The following is a 17,863-nucleotide window of genomic DNA, read 5'->3' as shown; positions in this document are numbered from 1 at the left end:
GCAAAAACAATAACACTCCAGGCTCGCAAACCGGAAGTGACCTCATCGTTTCACCTCACCATCAAGAACAGGAGGCATGGGTTAACAGATAAACACATAGTTCCTGCTTTGAACTTTATTGCTTTAGTTCCTCAAAGAATTTCATTTTCTGAAATGCAAAATAAAAAGTCCATTTAGTTATGGCAATGAACTGTGTTTGAACTGATGAAAAGAGAGGTGGAAAAAAAGGTGCTTGCCAACTTATGCTGGTGGGGTTCTATAAAAAGTAGTGGTAGTGTTCTGTGAGCAGACAGACAGACAGACAGAGACAGTAAGATAGGCAGGCAGACAGACAGGCAGGTTGTTTACAGGCTGACAGAGGGAACAAGGAACAAATAGCAGGAGTGTACACTGACAAGCAAACAGAGAAGAAAGAAAATTCTAAAAAGTGTGTTTTAAGTTTCATGCATATGAATGAACACTAAATTAAGAAAAGAGTGTCATATTTTTGATTTGGTATTTTTGGAGTTTCTGCTTAATTGAAAATTTCCCTTTGTATCCCAAGTTAAAATGTACTTGGAAGGTCTTGGCCTTCAGTGACAGTATTATTTGAAATCCTTAATTATTAGTTTCAGAATTATTGTTTTGGTGCTGATACCAAAATCATACTTTTGAAAAATGCATAACTTTGAATAAAACATGCAAACATGCAAAACCCATACTTTCATTTAAGAAACAAAGCCCCAATTACTAAAATATTTAACTTCATCTGCACAAGACACTGGCCCACAGAAACAAAACCAGCTTATATATGATTCATCTGATCGAGGAGTAAGTACAGTATATAAATATGAACAAACATATAATAAACAGAGACTGCTAACTAAAATAAAGATGTCTCTGTAGTTTCAGATTGTCCTTTGTTAAGAAATATATTTTTGGAAAAAAACCTAATGTAACCTTAATTACTTTCTGCCAGAAATAGTTATTATTGAATATTTCAACAATTCCAGTTTAGTAGAGAATTAACCAAAACTGATAGACCAGTGTGTGCCAGAAATGAAAACATCAAGATCTATTGGTGAAGTAGTGGATGTGACATTTTATCAGGGCTTACAGTGATAAAACTATTAATTGAATAATATGCTGACAGAAAGTCAATCTGTAACAATTTGAATAAATTGTTTGACTTATTCATCAAGCAAACAAAACAAAACAAACAAAATCTACTTCCAGCTTCTTAGACATGAAGATTTGGTTCTATTTTTTTATATTGCAAATTAAATTTTATTAGATTTTGATGTGTTGCCTTGAAGAAACAAGCAACAAGTTGCATTTTCTAGTCTAAAATTTTTTAAGAAAATAATTGGCATGATATAATCAGTAGTTGCAGCATGTGATACATCAGTGGACTATTAAAAGAAAAGAGTATGATGTTGTGATTGTTGTGGTGGAGGTGACATGGTAATAACAGCTGTAGTGATTTCATAAGTGACATCTGAGGACTGTAGAACGGGTGTTCTGCTTCTAAGTCAGTGACAGACTAAACCTATATTAAATGTTTTTCAGCGGAGAGTCTGCAGCAAAGACACAAGCAAAGAGAGAGAAGGGGGTGTTGTCAAACCGGCCTCCGTCTAGTGAGACTTACTCAGGCGCTTGCACACAGCCATGCAGTACTCCTCTGAGTCGAAATTGTTGCGGTTGCCGGCACAGCCCCCGTATATGAAGCGCACACACTTCCTCTGGCTCATGTCGAAGTGCCAGCGGGGCATGGAGGCACGGCAGGGGCCTGTCTCAGCCTCCAGGGTGCACACCGCTGCCAGGGGACAGCTTGTTAGATCATCCGGCCTCTGGGGGCAGCACTTCATTCCATGCTCAATAACAAACACTCAGAAAACGAACACTCCGTACCTCTGCTATAGGCCTATCTAAAAATATGATTAAACAACACAAAACTAGAGCAACTCCTATTTGTATATGAGCAGAATATAACAGCAGTTTGGCTACAAATAAAGCAGGAGGATTTGTCCTTGATAGAGCAGAACAGTATATCACAGATTGCTGTGGGCTGAAGAAAAGGGTACTGCTGATGCATACACTTATCTAATTAGAGTCTGGCTGAGATTTAAGTACAACTGCCTATAGTTTAAAAGTTAAAAAGGTCTGATTATATTTAAGTGGTAGGCAAAGTGCCAACAAGGGAGAGAGAGAGAGAGAGAGAGAGAGAGAGGAGGATAGCACATTATAATTTAAAACAACTCATTACAAACCTTTGACTTCCTGCAGAGTCTTGTCCTCATCTTGGCTCTCTGACATTTTGCTGCTCTCTTTCTTCTCATACTCGTCCTCCTTATCTATGTCCTCATCCTCATAGACATAGTGGTACTCCTCTTCGTCTTCCTCATCCTCGTCTTCGTCCTCGTGCACTGGCTCCTCCTTTGGTGTGGGCCGCTCATCAGCTGGTGTCTCACTGAGGAAGGGGAGGAGATGATTGAGTGAAGAGGTAGAAGCCAGGAAGAGGGGTGATTCATCAAACAAGGCAGAGCAGCTGCCACAGGTCAATGTCACGACACTTTAATTCATCCAGATGGCCAGTAATACCTGCCCTTCGCAAGAGAGCCTCACAATATTTCAAAGACATGCCAAGATCATGAACACGGTCACAGACTGCTCACCTGTCCTCCACGGCATCCTCCTCAGGCAGGTCGTATTCGCCAATCTCCTCATCCTCTACCTCCTCCTCTTCGTCGTCCTCCTGGGAGGGCAAGGAAGGAGGAGCGGACTCCCCAGCACGAGAGGCGGGGCAGCACACATACTCAGTGCCGTGGAACTTGTCAATGCCACAGGGCAGCAGCATGCCGTAGCTGTGCAGCACCATGGAGCTCTTGGCACAGGCCTGACAGGAAGAAGGAGCGGTTATGTTATCGACTGAACATGGACACAGAGCCCAAGATTGATTTGGTTGCTGTAGTTTCTAGACTTCTTACAGCTTGAAAGTATCAACTTTAGCTTTGACAAGGTGACATTTGTTTAACCTTTATTCATCAAGGGAACATTAGAGGACCTTATCAACAATGATGCCCATGCCAGATGGAGGAGCGTGTGAGCCATTGTGGGAGGAAACTGTGGAGGTTTAATTAATTTAGTCACATGGTATTGTTGACATGTTGCAGTGAGGCTCCTAATTTTTTGTTTTTTATAGGTTTGGGACCGAAAATATCTCAGATTTAAAGGTTCAGTGTGAAGGATTTAGAGGGGTATATTTGCAGAAATGGGTGGTGGGTTTAAGTGAATTTTACAAATGTCATTATGCTTATAAAATCTAGCTTAAAAAAAAAAGAAACAACAAATACAATCAAACCAACAAGGAGCTATTTGTCGTTTTACTTTCAATCTTACAAAAACCAGTCAAGTACATTCACGACCAGCCTTACGTGATAAGAACTATCATGGATGTCTCATAAAATAAAAGGTCAGAGGAAATCCCTGTTTGGAATCCAACATCTGTATTCTGATTGCATGCCTGTACATAACTTTTTTTGTTGTAATATTTAAACTTTTATCCTGTGTGCTAAGACAGCATTTGTTATCCTTTATTTTACCAATGTTGGCAGGTATATCTAGCCTCAGAGATGCAACCAGTTTTATTTATTGCTTCTTTATAGCGTTAGTCCCTGATATAGTAACAGACCTATGCACCCACAGAGTATAGCCATACTGATTTTATAACTGGTTTTCTTGTCACATACTGATAAAGCAACTAATGGGCCACACTTCTAAAAAGTCATGCAGTTTTTTAACTGATGTTCTATTTGTCAACAACACAGTGCTTCATATATCAGCCAAGAGGTACCAAGTACAACTTCAATCTGATGGCTGCTGAGAAACTCCACTGGAGCAGCACAGGATTAGCTGCCCTGCTTAAGATCATCTTAGTGGCAGTTGGTGAGAAAGCTGAGATTGGTTTTGAGTCATTTTTCTTACCCATATTTTCCCGCTGGTAAGATTTATTACTGCTTGGCTGTAGCATATTTGTTATTGAATGTAGGCCATTTGTGCCACTGGATGTCACACTATCTGAGGCTGCAGATGATACTCAGATTCAGGCATTTGTTATATACGTGTTGGGGAAGAGTAAGAGTCGGAGGAAGCACGAGGCAGGTGGAGACAATAGCAGACGTTTGATGGGCTCGGTGAGCTGCTACTCCTACTGTCGTGGTCAGAGTGGCCCCCAGGGGCCGGCTCTGGAGCTGCCTGGGGGGGGATTAGCTGCATTACAGCCACAACACTAATCTGATTAGGAGCTGAAATGTGAGGGCTCCCAGCCAGACTGTGATCAGAGGGCCTTAGAGACTCACACAGACAGGTGGAAAGATATCAGGGAGGGAAAAGGAAAGATAGAAAAATAATCGAAGTCTGACCAGTATGACAGGGAAAAGGCACAAAATGTTTCTTCGGTTTAATTTTTAAAAGTTAAAGGTATAGAGAACCCCAGTAATGAATCCTAAAACCTGCTAATCCCTTTGCATTTCAGCAACCTGGATCCCTCTTCTTGAAGTCAGTGGGTTTTTTGAATGAGCTTTTGGTTAGAAGCCTTAAATAAGGTCTGTGGTTAACACAAGCTAAAGAGATTTTCATGTTTTGCTCTACGACACAAAACAAGTGGGTACAGTGAATGTCTTCATGCCAAACTGTTCCAAACACGACTTTACAGCCTTGTAGTGGTGGCGATGCTACTGTAGTGCTCATTTTAGCCTAGCAGTAGCTTTTTACTTTTTGTGACTGCATTAAGGCTTCAAAATCCTAAAAGCGGGGTTCATTTGTAAAGATTATCTTCCTGAACAAAACATGTTGGTGTCATAAATGTTTGTTTACCACGGAACATATTTTCTACAACGATCCAAAATCCAATGGAAAACCATAGGCTTTTTGACGAAGGAGCCAGGGTGACGTTAGTTTCCAGGTTGGCCAACAGAAAAACGTCATCCCTTGGGCACTGTGTACTATGTAGGTATTGTTGACTACAGTTTGTAAATAGCAGTGAAAGTGAAAGTCAAGCCCAGATTCACTACAGCTGTGTTTTTTCGGCACTGTGTCCTCTTAGATGCATGCTGCTTTTGGTCTGGCACATAGTGGCTACCTTTGTATAAAGACCCGACCTCACATGCAGAGGAAGGGTCTCTGCAGGTGAGGTCATGATGATTGAGAGGGATTACTTTTGTATGAGTCAACACATTGTTTTAGGAAAATCCTGCTTAGCATACCTTTAAACCAATGCTAAAGACTTCCTCTTCCCACACAAATTTTCTTTTCCCTTGCTCTGCTATGTCAGATATACAGCCTCCCACTGTTTCCTATTAAGTAATTCCTTACTTACCTCTTTGGCCACACCATGCCACTGCTGATGGCTGACGCACATGTCCATACGCTCCTTGTGAAAGAACTTGCACTTTTCTGGAACCAGAAGCACGTCACTCACAAACTCGCCCACTGTAACAGCAAATCACACAAACCAATACGCCTGTTAGTCACACCACCAATCTGTCTGAAAAAAAAAAAAACACTTCCCTTCCAGGTCATTGCTCAACAACACTGGCAGGGTTGGAAACAATAAACTGCCAAGAGGGCCTATAAAAGGAATAGTAGATGAGATGAGACAAAAAAATGCATGATTCAATAATTCATAGCTGCCTGGTCCTTTACATTTCATTACTGCGGTATGATGGAAAGGGCATTTGACACTGGAACATCTGCCTGTGCACCTAAAGCTGAGAGGGATTCATCTCTCTTCTATAGCCACATCTATATCTCTGTAATCAAAATGGCAGTGGAGGAAATCCGGTTTCACACTGTGACTCTTTTAAGGTAGTCCAGACTCTTCCTGCAGGTCAATGATATCATTTGCTTATGAATTAAATGTGGAGATGTTTTATTCATAGAAGGAGCTGATCGAAAGCAGATCTGGGGAAAATAAATGACATGAAAGGCATCTTGAGAGTTCCTATGAATAGTTAAAACGATGTGCATGTAAGCATATGGTGCAGGGGTCAAAAGAAAGATTAAAAAGGACAGCAACTGCTGATTGGCTGGCAGTGTGACGAGGCACTCAGGTAGAAACGCTGCCATCAGAAACAGATGGAAAGCCAGGCAGACGGAGAGAGGGATGAATAGAAGGTCCAGATCACAGTGGCTGAGTAATGGGCGGACTGAAAACGCACAAATGAGGGTCTGGAGGTTTCATGACTAGGGCTGGGAGCCGTCCTGTAACGGCTCATTTATCGGTTCACCGCGACCTCGGCCTGAGGCAGAGCTGCTGGAGCGCTTCATATGAGCCAGGCGAGGCAGGCAGGCAGAGGGAGAAAAAGCAGTGTTTTGGAAAATGAGAGGGTAGGATAGGAAGAGGAGAGAGCTGGAAATAGCAGAGGACTCAGCAGCTGCTTCTCATCTCCACCCAGGAGATACAGTAACACCCCCTCACACAACCCCCCTTATCCCTCCAGACCCTCGTTCTCCTGCTTTTCTGATTTGTGCCCACTGCTGGTGGAAAGTAACTGAAAACTTTTACTCAAGTACTGCACATATATACTGTTTTCCTTGTTATCATTGCATTAAAATTGGGAAACATTATCCAGCTTCCAAAATAAGAAAATTAACAGTTTTTTTCAGTTTTGTATTGTTTTAAATGGATTTGGGTTTTGGACTAAAACAAAACAAAAAAAACCCCAATAACAACAAAAACAAACAAAAATTTCATCCATGTATGTAGAAAATTGCGATGGATGTTTTTCAGACATTTTAAAGACTAAAAACTCTTCTACCACTACTTTTATGTCGCCAAATTTTTAACGGTAATGTGTTTTCATTTCATTCATTTGACAGCTATAGTTGCTTTTTGAGGTATGATCGACTACTACAATATGATATATTATAATAGCCTGCCTTGACTACCAAACAGTATATTAAAGTTAAAATTACCTCCATTTTGACAAGCTGTGGCATTCAAGTAGGATAATAGTGGTAAAATAACATTTTGAAATTGGTCATTCAGCACAAGTGCTTCTACTTTAAGATATTTTTGTGGACTTTAAGACAATACTTTTTTACAGTACATTAACAACAGTACAATTTTGAATGCATGACTAAAATTTTATTACAGTAATTTTACATTGTTTTATTGCTCAAGTAAAACTATCTTAATGTGTGTTCTTGTTCACATCTCTTTCCCTCTTACTTCCTCCTCTCTTCACATCAAGAGAAACAGACTGAGAGAGCGACTGACTTCCAGTAACCTTCAGGTCTATTTCCTACACACTGGATGCTAACTGATTCATTCACTCACACACTCTCTCATTTCATCTCTCTCTCTCTGTCTCATTCTCTTACACTCACAGGTTGCTTTGGTTGTGAGGTAGAGTGGGTTCCAAGCAGACGCCATACGCAGTCACACTGCAGTGCGTGATGGATGGTGGTGTTTGGAGAGCAGCTGTGCCTCGCAAGCACCCCTGCTCAGTGTTGTTCTGTGTGTGTGTAGTTGTTCAAGTGTGTGTATGAGGGCATATAGTCCTCCTTTTCTGTGACCTCCTCTCCGCCTACTCTATTCATCTACCTTTCCTTTAACCTTCCATCTATCAGACAACCTCACTAAAACTCTCCAGTCCCCAGACTGGCTGCACTACAAGCATCTAACGAGTGTGAAGGAAAGAATACACCAAATGTACAATACCAATAACACCTTCAGTGCTGTGAGGGGTTAAATTCAGCACTAACAAAGATCTGCTTATCACCAGCACAGCTATTGTGTTTCAAGGACTTTCCAAAGAAAGTCTGCTGAAATGATATTAAGTGTCATCAGTATGAAATCTGCACTGAATGATTCGATTTGTAATATATCATACTTAATCCGTATAATGTGTTTCTCATCTAATAATGATTAAAAATATTAAGGTCTCGACCATGAACAAACATTAGTGATGTAAAAAATATTTAACAGCATCATTAAACATTAAAAATAGCTTCAATGTAGTTTCTTTCAAGTGTTCCTTGTCATGCATTTTGAGAATCAGGTTCCAGCCTTGTGCTTTGATTTTTTTGGCAATGCCCTTTTGTTTACATTTGCATCATGCATTGTGCCTTTAAAGTGAAAGAAATCTGATCAGCCACCATGAAAGGATTACATGAAGGAGACATGACTAAAACCAGAGGGAAGCTGGAGGTTGATGTTACATAATGGAAAGAACATTTGCATTTAACTCCTGGGTTTCAGCTCATGTTAAGAACTTTTTATCATTTTTAACCACAGGCGACACCTACACCTTAACCAAACCTTTCACATAGGTTCAATTTGTGATACCGTCACAACACTGTGTTTCAAAGTTCAGCCTCAGTTAAAAACACCTCCAGAGGTAAAGGAGCGAAAAGAGCCAGAGGTGTGGTGATCTGAAACAAGCCTGGGTTTGTATCCATTATTAACTTCTTCACAATCACAAGACTCAGACTCTCTGATGATATCAGGAGGTGTCTGTGCCTTGCCCTTTGTTAAATCAACAAGCTTAGTCAACAGGAAAGGCAAAGTATGTGTCATGTCTGTAGATGTTACAAATTCAGTTCCACTTCTTACCAAAACCCGGCCTTAACCCTTTAAAACATTAGCAAATTGTTTTGATTTCTTGCAAAAACATGGGGAGGAGGCAATAAGCAACTTAAAAAGACATGGCCCAGAAATTAGCAAGAAAATAGTAAAAAGTTACATGAAAATTACCTAAAAAAATGCAAAAGGATTTTTAAATTTTGAAGAAAAAATGCTGAAAATAAAAAAAAACAAAAAACAAAACAAAAACATGTAACATTTTCAATGTTTTAAAATACAATTATAAATATAGTTTTCTGGACATGTTTCCTAGTTTTTTTTATTATTTTAATTTTCCCCCTTTAAAATAAATTTCAGGTCTACTAATTTCCTAATTGTTTGCCCCCATGATTAAAAAAATAAAATAAATCAAACCACTTTGCTCAGGTTTCAAACAGTTGAACAGTTTGTAATTGTATCTGAATGTAGCACAAGAAAACTGATGTAGATCCAGGTCTCAAAGGATTGAAATACTCCTGAGAAGTCGATGAGGTAGCTCAAAGGTTAAGATAAGGGCTAAATATAAAACTCACTATGCCTGAAATTAATGGATTTATTGCTGATAGCTACCAATAGAAGTTCAAAAAAGTTGCATTGTGACAGAATATAAATGTACATTTGCCTTTTGAAATATCGATATTTACCCATAACATGCTTTCTTTGCATGCATGTTCTTTTTGAGTAAGATGTTAGTGCAGTCTGTGTTGTCCCAGCAATTTTTTCCCCACAATTTAATCTTTGTGTAACAGATACTCCGCCATGCACACTAACCAACACCACAGTCACACATCTACCACTCACTGTACTCACCATTCCAGACATAATAATAAAAAGTCTCTAAAATAATCCTCTGCTGTTTCACAAAGACATCATGCTGCAGGGATTACAGTGCCATGGAACAAAAATCACATTCATTTGCAGAGCCATTGTTTGGGGACAGGAAACATGGAGGGATTGTGGCTCTGTGACTGAGCCTTTGCATGAAGAGATGGGATACAGCATAACCCACCTCTCTCTTTTCACAGTGAGCTCCTTCCTTTGCGCTTGCATTATTCATATAAACCTATTAACTTAACATGGGTGCTGGTCTGGCCCTTTTAATCACATCCTTCAAGCTATAGCCCACCTCTCTTTGGTCTATTTCATTTCTTTTTGATTCTACTATAATTAATGTACACTAAAGAGTTTAAGGCAGAATCTTTGATGTCCAACAATATGTGAACATCACAAATAATGAATAATGCAAAAGAACTCTTCATTGCACTTAATATGATAGAGAGGCCTGACAAATACTGGGCTGGAGAGGTGCGGCGCGGTGAGGTGGCAAAGGCATGCCGTGGCTCGTGGCATATGATCAGAGCTCTCCAATTAAGCCCCTAACATGCTCCATTACATAATTAAGCAGAAACCCTCTCAATAGCCTCCTTCTCGCCAACACCTTATGTTTATCTCTCCTTCTCCATCTGTCTTCTCTGCTTTCTCTGTTCAGGCTCCTCATTTGCAACCCAGCAGAGCAGCAGAGGAGGCCTTTGTAATTTGATGAGGCAAGAGTGCGTAGACCTTTAACAGTGATGACAAAAAAATGTGCTAGAACAAGCAATGAAGCTATTTAATTATTCCAGAAGAGGTAGTGGGATTGTTTTAATTAAATGGCATTGCTGCTGAATCATAATGAGAGGTTGGTTGGCTTGTTGAGAGATGCAACAGTGAAGACAGGAGGACAGAGGCTCTCAGGTGTGGCAGGTAGTCACAGGGAAACAGCTTTAAGATGTAAGATGAGAGCAAACTGGGGGTATTTTGGAGACGGATTCTTCATGTGAACCTCTCTCATTTGTATTCCTGTCTCACCCACAGAGTAGCCACTCCAGTTGTGGTGTTTGCTGTCCCATGAATTTCCCAAAAGCCTCCTCCCTGCGTTTGCCAAAAATGCTCTTGAATGGTAGCCCATTTCACAGTCCAATGCAACTGCTAATGGCTTTTTCATCCCGGAAAGCGGCACAACTCAATCAGCAAGAGGCTCTTGGACAGAGGAAGGGTGCCGGGAAGTGTTTGCAGCATAGAGGAAGATGCTTTTTCCTTCCTGACATAGCTGGACAAGTACAGAGAGGAGTCTTGTTTCAGAACTGTATTTCTGTGTTATTGCAATCCTCAGAGGCAGCAGGAGTTTGCTGTGTTTTTGTAAGTTAGGGAGCTGAGAGAAATGTGGCCTGCTAAGTCCGAGGCTGTATCTGACATTTAATAAACCAGAATACAGCCATGTTGCCACTGCTGATTACAGTGATGCTGCGGGAGACAAAAGAGGGAGAGAGGTGTGTATGATGGCATAGGCGAATGGAGAAATAGGGAGTAATAAAGCAGGCCTCCTCACAGACCTCCCTCTTGCTGACCCTGTGTGTCTGTGTGAGTTTATGGCCACTGTCTGAGAGGGGAAATAAGATTGTGCTTTATTGCTCAACAAGCCTCCCCAGCAATAATAGCCCCCCCACCCCTCTTAGCCATCTTTTCTGAGAGACATTAGCTCCCAACCAGCCTGGATCTGCTCAATCTGCAGCTCAAGGCCAGGATTAGTCAACTGAATCAGACTCCAGTATTGGTCCATGTCAACTCAGCCTATAGCTAAAATGTATTATAATCTCTTTCACCACTACATTAAATAAAGGACCCATATAGAAGAGGCGGGAAAGGAGTACACCTAACATTCGTTTAAAGCCCTCAAAGTGGTTTCCCCCAGACCTTGAACTACTTACTAGTGTACAAGCTTACCTAAGCATTTGTAAGGCACCACAATGTGGGCGTGCCCTTTGCACACCTTCTTCTCCTTCTTGCACCAGTTCTCAATACGAATTGGCTGGTTGGCTTCCACCACATTTGTTATTTGGAGCTCAGGATACATCTGTTGAAAGAAGCAGAGAGCACATACTAAATAATGAGATAGATATTTCGTTTGTGTGTGTATGAGTGTGTGTGTGTGTGTGTGTGTGTGTGTGTGTGTGTGTGTGTGTGTGTGTGTGCGAGAGAGAGAGAGAGAGAGAGAGAGAGAGAGAGAGAGAGAGAGAGAGAGGGTGCCGTAAGTGGAGCTTCAATGGGATCCTTTAATCCATGCTTTTTACTCTCTAGATACCATCTACTGAACCATGAAAGAGCATGCAATTCACACTTTCCCCAAATGCCATCAAAATGTCATCAATAAATGCAACTGAAGCTTTTGGGGAAGGCTGCTTGAAAATGTACAGCCCTGCATTTTTCTTGGACAGCTGCATAATAAAGCATGACAGTAATACCAGCAGCCTCTTGGGTTAGGAGATGCAGTGGTAGGAACAAGTAAATAAGAGCCAGAATATCCATGTCATGGAAAAATCTGTCCCTAATTGTAGAGACAGCTAGAGAAAATGACAGTCACAGGGTCTGCTGATTTAAATGCCACCCACTATACAGTAAATAATGTCTGTCTTTCAGGAACAGCTCAATAGCCTCTGATATGACAAACTGCAGTGAAATGAAAACAGACTTTTTCTACCTTAGTGGCCAGTTAAATCTGAAGCTACCACCAGTGTCTTAGCACAAAAACTGATAAAAGGGAACAGCTAGCTTAACGAATATATAATAAAATCTGCCTACCAGACCTCAAGTTCAACAATTTACAGGTTATATCTAGCATACCTAAAATTGTGTGAATATGATTCATGTGGTGACACATAAAATAAACCATAATCTTTTGTTTTCAATAAATTCTACTTGTCTTATTTTTTAGGAGTTCCCCTGTTAATGTTAAGAATGAAATACACTTTTGCTGCATTGGGAGGCATTAACTTTTTCAGCTTCTGCATGGAGGCATTACAAAAATACAGGCATGAAAGTGGTTTCTCATCTGAGCGTTGACAAGACAGCAAATAAGTGCACTTCCCAAATTATTCTTTAGGTAAATTCATAGTAAATCTACAACACTTCCTGTGTGATGACTCTGATTTGAACAAACTATATTAGCGTGGTTATCTTGAAAAGGGGAGCAATCAAACTGAACATTAGTTATGTGCCACTTTTTACATCTAATACCTATTTTCCAACCAAATTAGCACATGCATGTGGGTTTTTAAACACAGAAAATCAGTTAAAAATAGGCGATAGACTCCTATCCCATTGCCAGTAGACCAGAGCCATATACAGGGCTCTGCAGCTGTGGAGTATGCCTTTCATGTTTGTTTTTCCTGTTGTGTCACAGATGGGTCAAAAACAATAGAAAGCAGCGTGTAGGTCAGAGAGAATGTTATGATGGTTTCTTCTTTTTATCTTTTGCCTATCTAGTCTCTCTATTAAACTTGGTGCTGAGTAAAATTTATGCATGGATGAGGACCTCCGCCCTCAGCTAACCCTAAAGTCATTTTATTGGTTGTATCTATGATGACAACCCACTTTGTCTCTGCCCTTTTCTAACTGGTTCTTCAATTTCCCCATTGCTCTGAGACTGATATCATGAGGATGAGAGATGTGTCTGTGTTGCAGTGACTCACCTCCTGGCAGTACTGCAGCACACCCTCTTTGGTTCCTACGCAGCTCTTGCTTCCAGATGGGTCGGGTTCCCAGCGGCCGGTCTGAATGTTGACATGCATGTTGAGCTTTCCACAGAACATCGCCACCTGTGGCTCTGCCACGGCAAACCCTGTGCCTGCATTGGCTGCCAGCGCCTGTAGAAATACGAAGTGAGAGAGAGAGAGAAATGAGGGTTAATGCAGTCAATCATTATTAAGCCTATAAAGAATGGGGAGTATTGTGGCTGAATTCACTTGAAACACTGTCTGCCCCACTCGCTTTTCTCATAAACCTTGTTACGAGCCTTACACAGGAGTCTGAACACAGCTTATGTACTGCAATGGATAACTGTAGTAGATGTGATGGAGCAACTTCAGAGCTGCCTGTCAACGCTTGGCTGCCACTGTGATTCAAAGCTGCAGTGCTGAGAGAGCAGAGGGGCTCAGACGGGAGACAAATTAAATGCACCTCGGGAATGTTTGGCTAGGTGGATTGTTAAACGAGTAGGGGTTTGATTGGATTTGTGCACAAGGTTTTTTGCTCTGGTGCCCATTGAGTGACTGGAGGCTGCACACAGAGAGCAGGAGAGAAGAAAAAAACAACAACCTTGCCGTCCACCATGCCTCACAAAACATTTCTACTTGTGGGCAGAGCTCTGTTCATCCAGGCATCCTGGGACCAAAGTCTTTCCACAAAAGGATAGATCATTTATCTGTCTAGGTAAACACTGATGGTTCCTCATGTACTATGTGTGTTCTCTGCAGTCAAATATGAACAACAAAATATAAAGAAAGAAAAGATTCTGTGATTTCCTACCAGATTTCCCTATCTTGTTTACCTCCTAACCCTTTGAACATGAAAGGAAATCTGCTATCTTTCCCCTGTGCTGTCCTTCCTGTCATCATTTACTAAACCCTGCAGTTGGTTCTGCAAGCAGGAAGTGGAAACGCCCAGTCTTCCTGTTCTTCACTCAAATAACGTAACATCACTATAAAAAATGGACCCCAACTGTCTAAAACTACAGTGCAATCAGCTTTCACTTGAATACCTTTCAAAGGGCACTGAGTAGTGCGAGCATTAGTCAACTGATCAGTTCCTCATTGAGACAATAGGTCATGGCTTGCTAACACTCGCCTGATGCTAGGGTTGTCACAGCACAGGAAACACTAATGAATCAGTGAGGCGATGTAATGCTGCATGCCAAACCATCATGAAACACACACCAGGGAGCTTCCAGACAAGAAGTGGAATGGAACTGATCCCCTCTTGATTGTCATAATGTCATTGAACTGAATAAACAGGCATCAGCCCCGGAGAGAGATCAAGGGAACGAAAGACGAGTGTTGGACTCAAATGTCTGACCATTCACTGGGTTCTCAGCAGTGTATTGAAGGGTATACACAGATATATGGAGAACAACCACCGCTTTTCCTGGCTGTTTACAGTATACCCAACTATTAACCCAGTAATTCTCAACTTACAGCTGGTGGGCCAAACCAGGACCCTGACAGGGTGCCTGGTGCCCCCCCCCAACCATTTTCTAATTCACAATAAAAACACAGTGATTCACACTGAGAATTGTTTTTGTATTTTTAGTATACATAAGGTGTCAGAATGCATAAAACAGCATCAAAATAAAACTTGTTTTAAAAAAAAAAAAAAGACAGTAGAGGATCTCCCACACCCCCAAAGGAGGTCCTAGCCAAGCCCCTAATATTCTGAAATCCTAGAAATGTCCTAAAATGCCAAAAACATCCTAAAATCCTAAAAACATCCTAAAATTCTAGAAATGCCCTAAAATCCTAGAAATGTCTCAAAATCCTAGAAATGTCCCAAAATCCTAGAAACAGGTATGGGGCTGCTATGACTGACTCCAGGTCTCGTATCATTTAGCAAAAATGGGCCCCAAGAAACGCAAATTGAGTTTCCCTGTATTAGCAGAAAAGCTATTGGAATATATAAAGATTAAACGCACTTCCTCCTTGATCCTTCCCATCTACCTACTAGTGCACCCACCCCATCAACTTCCACTACACCACTGGTTTGCAGCCTTGAGGAGACATCAACGAAGGTGTCCTCTGCAGCGCAAAGCCAAGGAGAAAACATCTGAAGAGGGAAACTTGAGTAACTCTGTGTTAGACAAAGCTCTGCGTCTAATTCTGCGCGGGCTCCCGGGCCGATAATAGGCGCAGAACAGAGTAGAGGGAGGACAAAACAAGTGCTGTGTAATCAGCAGTTGGCTGTAGCGTGTGATGAGCTGCAGAGCCAGCCAGAGCTGAGTCTGCACGCATACACACAAATAAACGGAACACAGTTCCAGCCACATACATATATTCAGCCGCACAAGCACATTGGTGACCACGCAAACACACATAACACACTATCATAAAATACACAAACAAATGTGCATACAGTCACACAGGCACATGCTTATCCACGTAAGCAAGCAAACACACAGTGGACTACCCTGAATTGGTCCTAGAGGCACAGCCTCGGATTCAACCTCATTTCCCCTCATTCCTCCATCTCCATGTCTTTGTGCTCCCTCTCTGCGCTACCACAGGCTTGTTTGCTCTTCTCCCTCTCATTCCTTTGTGAGATTGGCTCGGGGTGTATGAGAAGCAGAGAGGTGGGGAGGAAATGGGAGACGCAGAGAAGCACGTAAGGGAGGAAGACAAGGGAGTTAGTGACAGCCTGACCACAACTAGACTCTGTGGCTGTGGAAAAACAAGTGTTCTGGCCCTCTCTTGGCCCCTTTGCCTCCACTAAAGAGATAACGTCTCAGTGTGTCTTGAATTCTTCACGTGCAACAATTGCAGTGGAAGCACAGAGGAGGCGGTTTATACCACTGCTTTAAATCTGCAGTCACATGCCTGTTTAGTACTTAAGAAAAGAGCTGCTCGGGGTCAGACTTAGCACAAAGACAAACGCCATAGGGAGCAGCAAAGACACAGAAGGCTTGAGGGGGGACAGCAAGGCAGAAGAAGGAATTTGTCCCCTCTGTGGTCCCAGTCTCATCACCTGCAATACCTCAACCAGGCTGACTGACCTCAGGAAAACAGACTGGACTGTCAGTTCTGCTGGCTGTGACATCCTTGACACAGACTCTGGCTAGAAAAGATCATCTTTGCTTTTGAGACAACATGTTGAGAATTTTGGTCTCATCTTCAAACAGTTTCAGTTTTTACTAGGTTCTCTAGGTTCTAGACTCAGTTTTGGACAGCCATGATGCTGAAATTTATTTCAAGAAGAGTCAAGCACACAACTCAAGTGTCATAGTCACAATTTTTTACATCATCTCAGACCGATATGTTCTGTCGGCCAGCGAAGGCGAAATGGAATCAGAAGAAAATATAAAGAAATGTAAAATGTAAAGAAACAGAAGTTGCTCTTAGATTCAGAAGAGACTGTGAATTAATAGAAACTACAGGCCACTGTTGTCTGTGGATCAGAGTTTAGTCTTGTTTTTCTTCCCACTGTGATTTGATGTAACTGAACTTCTCCTTAAAGGTCACATGAAATAACTTAGACAGTAATTTGCTTCCGCGGTTTGTTGTGTTTCCACATGTAACAGAGGATCGGGGCAGGACCTGATGCCAAGTGTGACTTCATTTTAAAGTTTAAAGTGGAGAGACGTACACTGAAATGTTGGCACTGATGGCTGTCCTCAAGGATTACTTGTCCTCTAGTTTAGTTGGTTGAGTGCAGTTCTAGTGCAGAAAGTAGGGCAGGACAATTAAATGAAATATTAAATGAAATATCAAAACTGGAATATGGCTAAGTACAATATCCAAATTGCAGAAGCTGCAATTCTATGATAAAAGTAAAATGTGTCACAACAAAAAATATCCCCAGCAAAAATCTTTTTTTTGTAAAAATGAAGTGCAAAAATTACCATTCTAATGTTGCAATCAGAATATTTGTCAAAATTATCACAACATATATATTATTTGCATATAGTACAGAAAGCTGCTAATGAAATGAACATGATAATGGTGCAAACCAGCATCCAGATGGACACCTTGAGACTCATACAGCTGCTAGCGTTAATTAAGTTTGAAGTTCTTATATAACGGGAAGGGTTGACTGGATTGCCCCAAGATCTGTAATCACATTTAACTGAGATCTGACATCAAAAGATGAGTCATCAAAAACATTTTAACATGTTACTGGAAAAGGAAATGTTGGAATGTTGTATTAAAATATACAAAAAAATCATAATTTATTAGTGATTTATTCAGCAGACAACATTAGTTTTCAGAGACAAAGGTTATTTTCATTATTGCGTCCTCTCATGAGACCCTTATATCATGTATTAACCACTGTCTTGTTCATGTTGCACTGTACCTATTGTATAGGAATATCTAAAGCTTTACCATATAAATCTACCGCTGACTGTTCTGGATTCTCTTAATTTACAGACTGGAAGAACTCTGTTTTTGGTCTTGAATGCAGCACATACCCACACAAACACACATTTAGTGGAAAAATATGCCGCCACACCTAACAAGAGTAAGCCATCGAGCATCCATCTCTCATTACTGACTCATCGTGAGCTGTTATATCATGTGTAAGTGTGAACACCTGCTGCTATGTGAAGGTTTAGCAAGTCAGAGGGAGACACAAAAGAGGGAGAGAGGGAGTGGAAGTTGGGAAAAGGGAGAGGCACTGAGACAGGAAAGCACTGACAAATAGGGTCAATAAGCATCAGCAGCAGGGAATGTGAGCTGA

At 41.2% G+C, this 17,863-nt stretch overlaps 1 protein-coding gene across 3 annotated transcripts in view; it reads right to left on the bottom strand.

The window, feature by feature from the left end:
• The window catches only part of aplp2 (amyloid beta (A4) precursor-like protein 2), a 62,138-nt gene that overhangs the window by 18,978 nt on the left and 25,297 nt on the right, over positions 1–17,863 (bottom strand). For 2 of the 3 annotated variants that reach the window (XM_042486057.1, XM_042486058.1), the window contains exons 2-7: positions 13,114–13,287; positions 11,369–11,498; positions 5,357–5,469; positions 2,655–2,875; positions 2,250–2,449; positions 1,628–1,795 (exon numbers count right to left, since the gene is read on the bottom strand). In XM_042486057.1, coding sequence (XP_042341991.1) covers positions 1,628–1,795; positions 2,250–2,449; positions 2,655–2,875; positions 5,357–5,469; positions 11,369–11,498; positions 13,114–13,287 — 1,006 coding nt within the window. The remainder of the gene's footprint in view (positions 1–1,627; positions 1,796–2,249; positions 2,450–2,654; positions 2,876–5,356; positions 5,470–11,368; positions 11,499–13,113; positions 13,288–17,863) is intronic. The other variant, XM_042486059.1, reaches the window with a different exon arrangement.

This window comes from Plectropomus leopardus, chromosome 5 (assembly GCF_008729295.1).
Source record: "Plectropomus leopardus isolate mb chromosome 5, YSFRI_Pleo_2.0, whole genome shotgun sequence".
Classification (NCBI taxonomy): Eukaryota; Metazoa; Chordata; class Actinopteri; order Perciformes; family Serranidae; genus Plectropomus; species Plectropomus leopardus.
The sequence above is the reverse complement of the archived record's forward strand: the minus strand, read 5'-3'. Positions and strand labels throughout refer to the sequence as shown.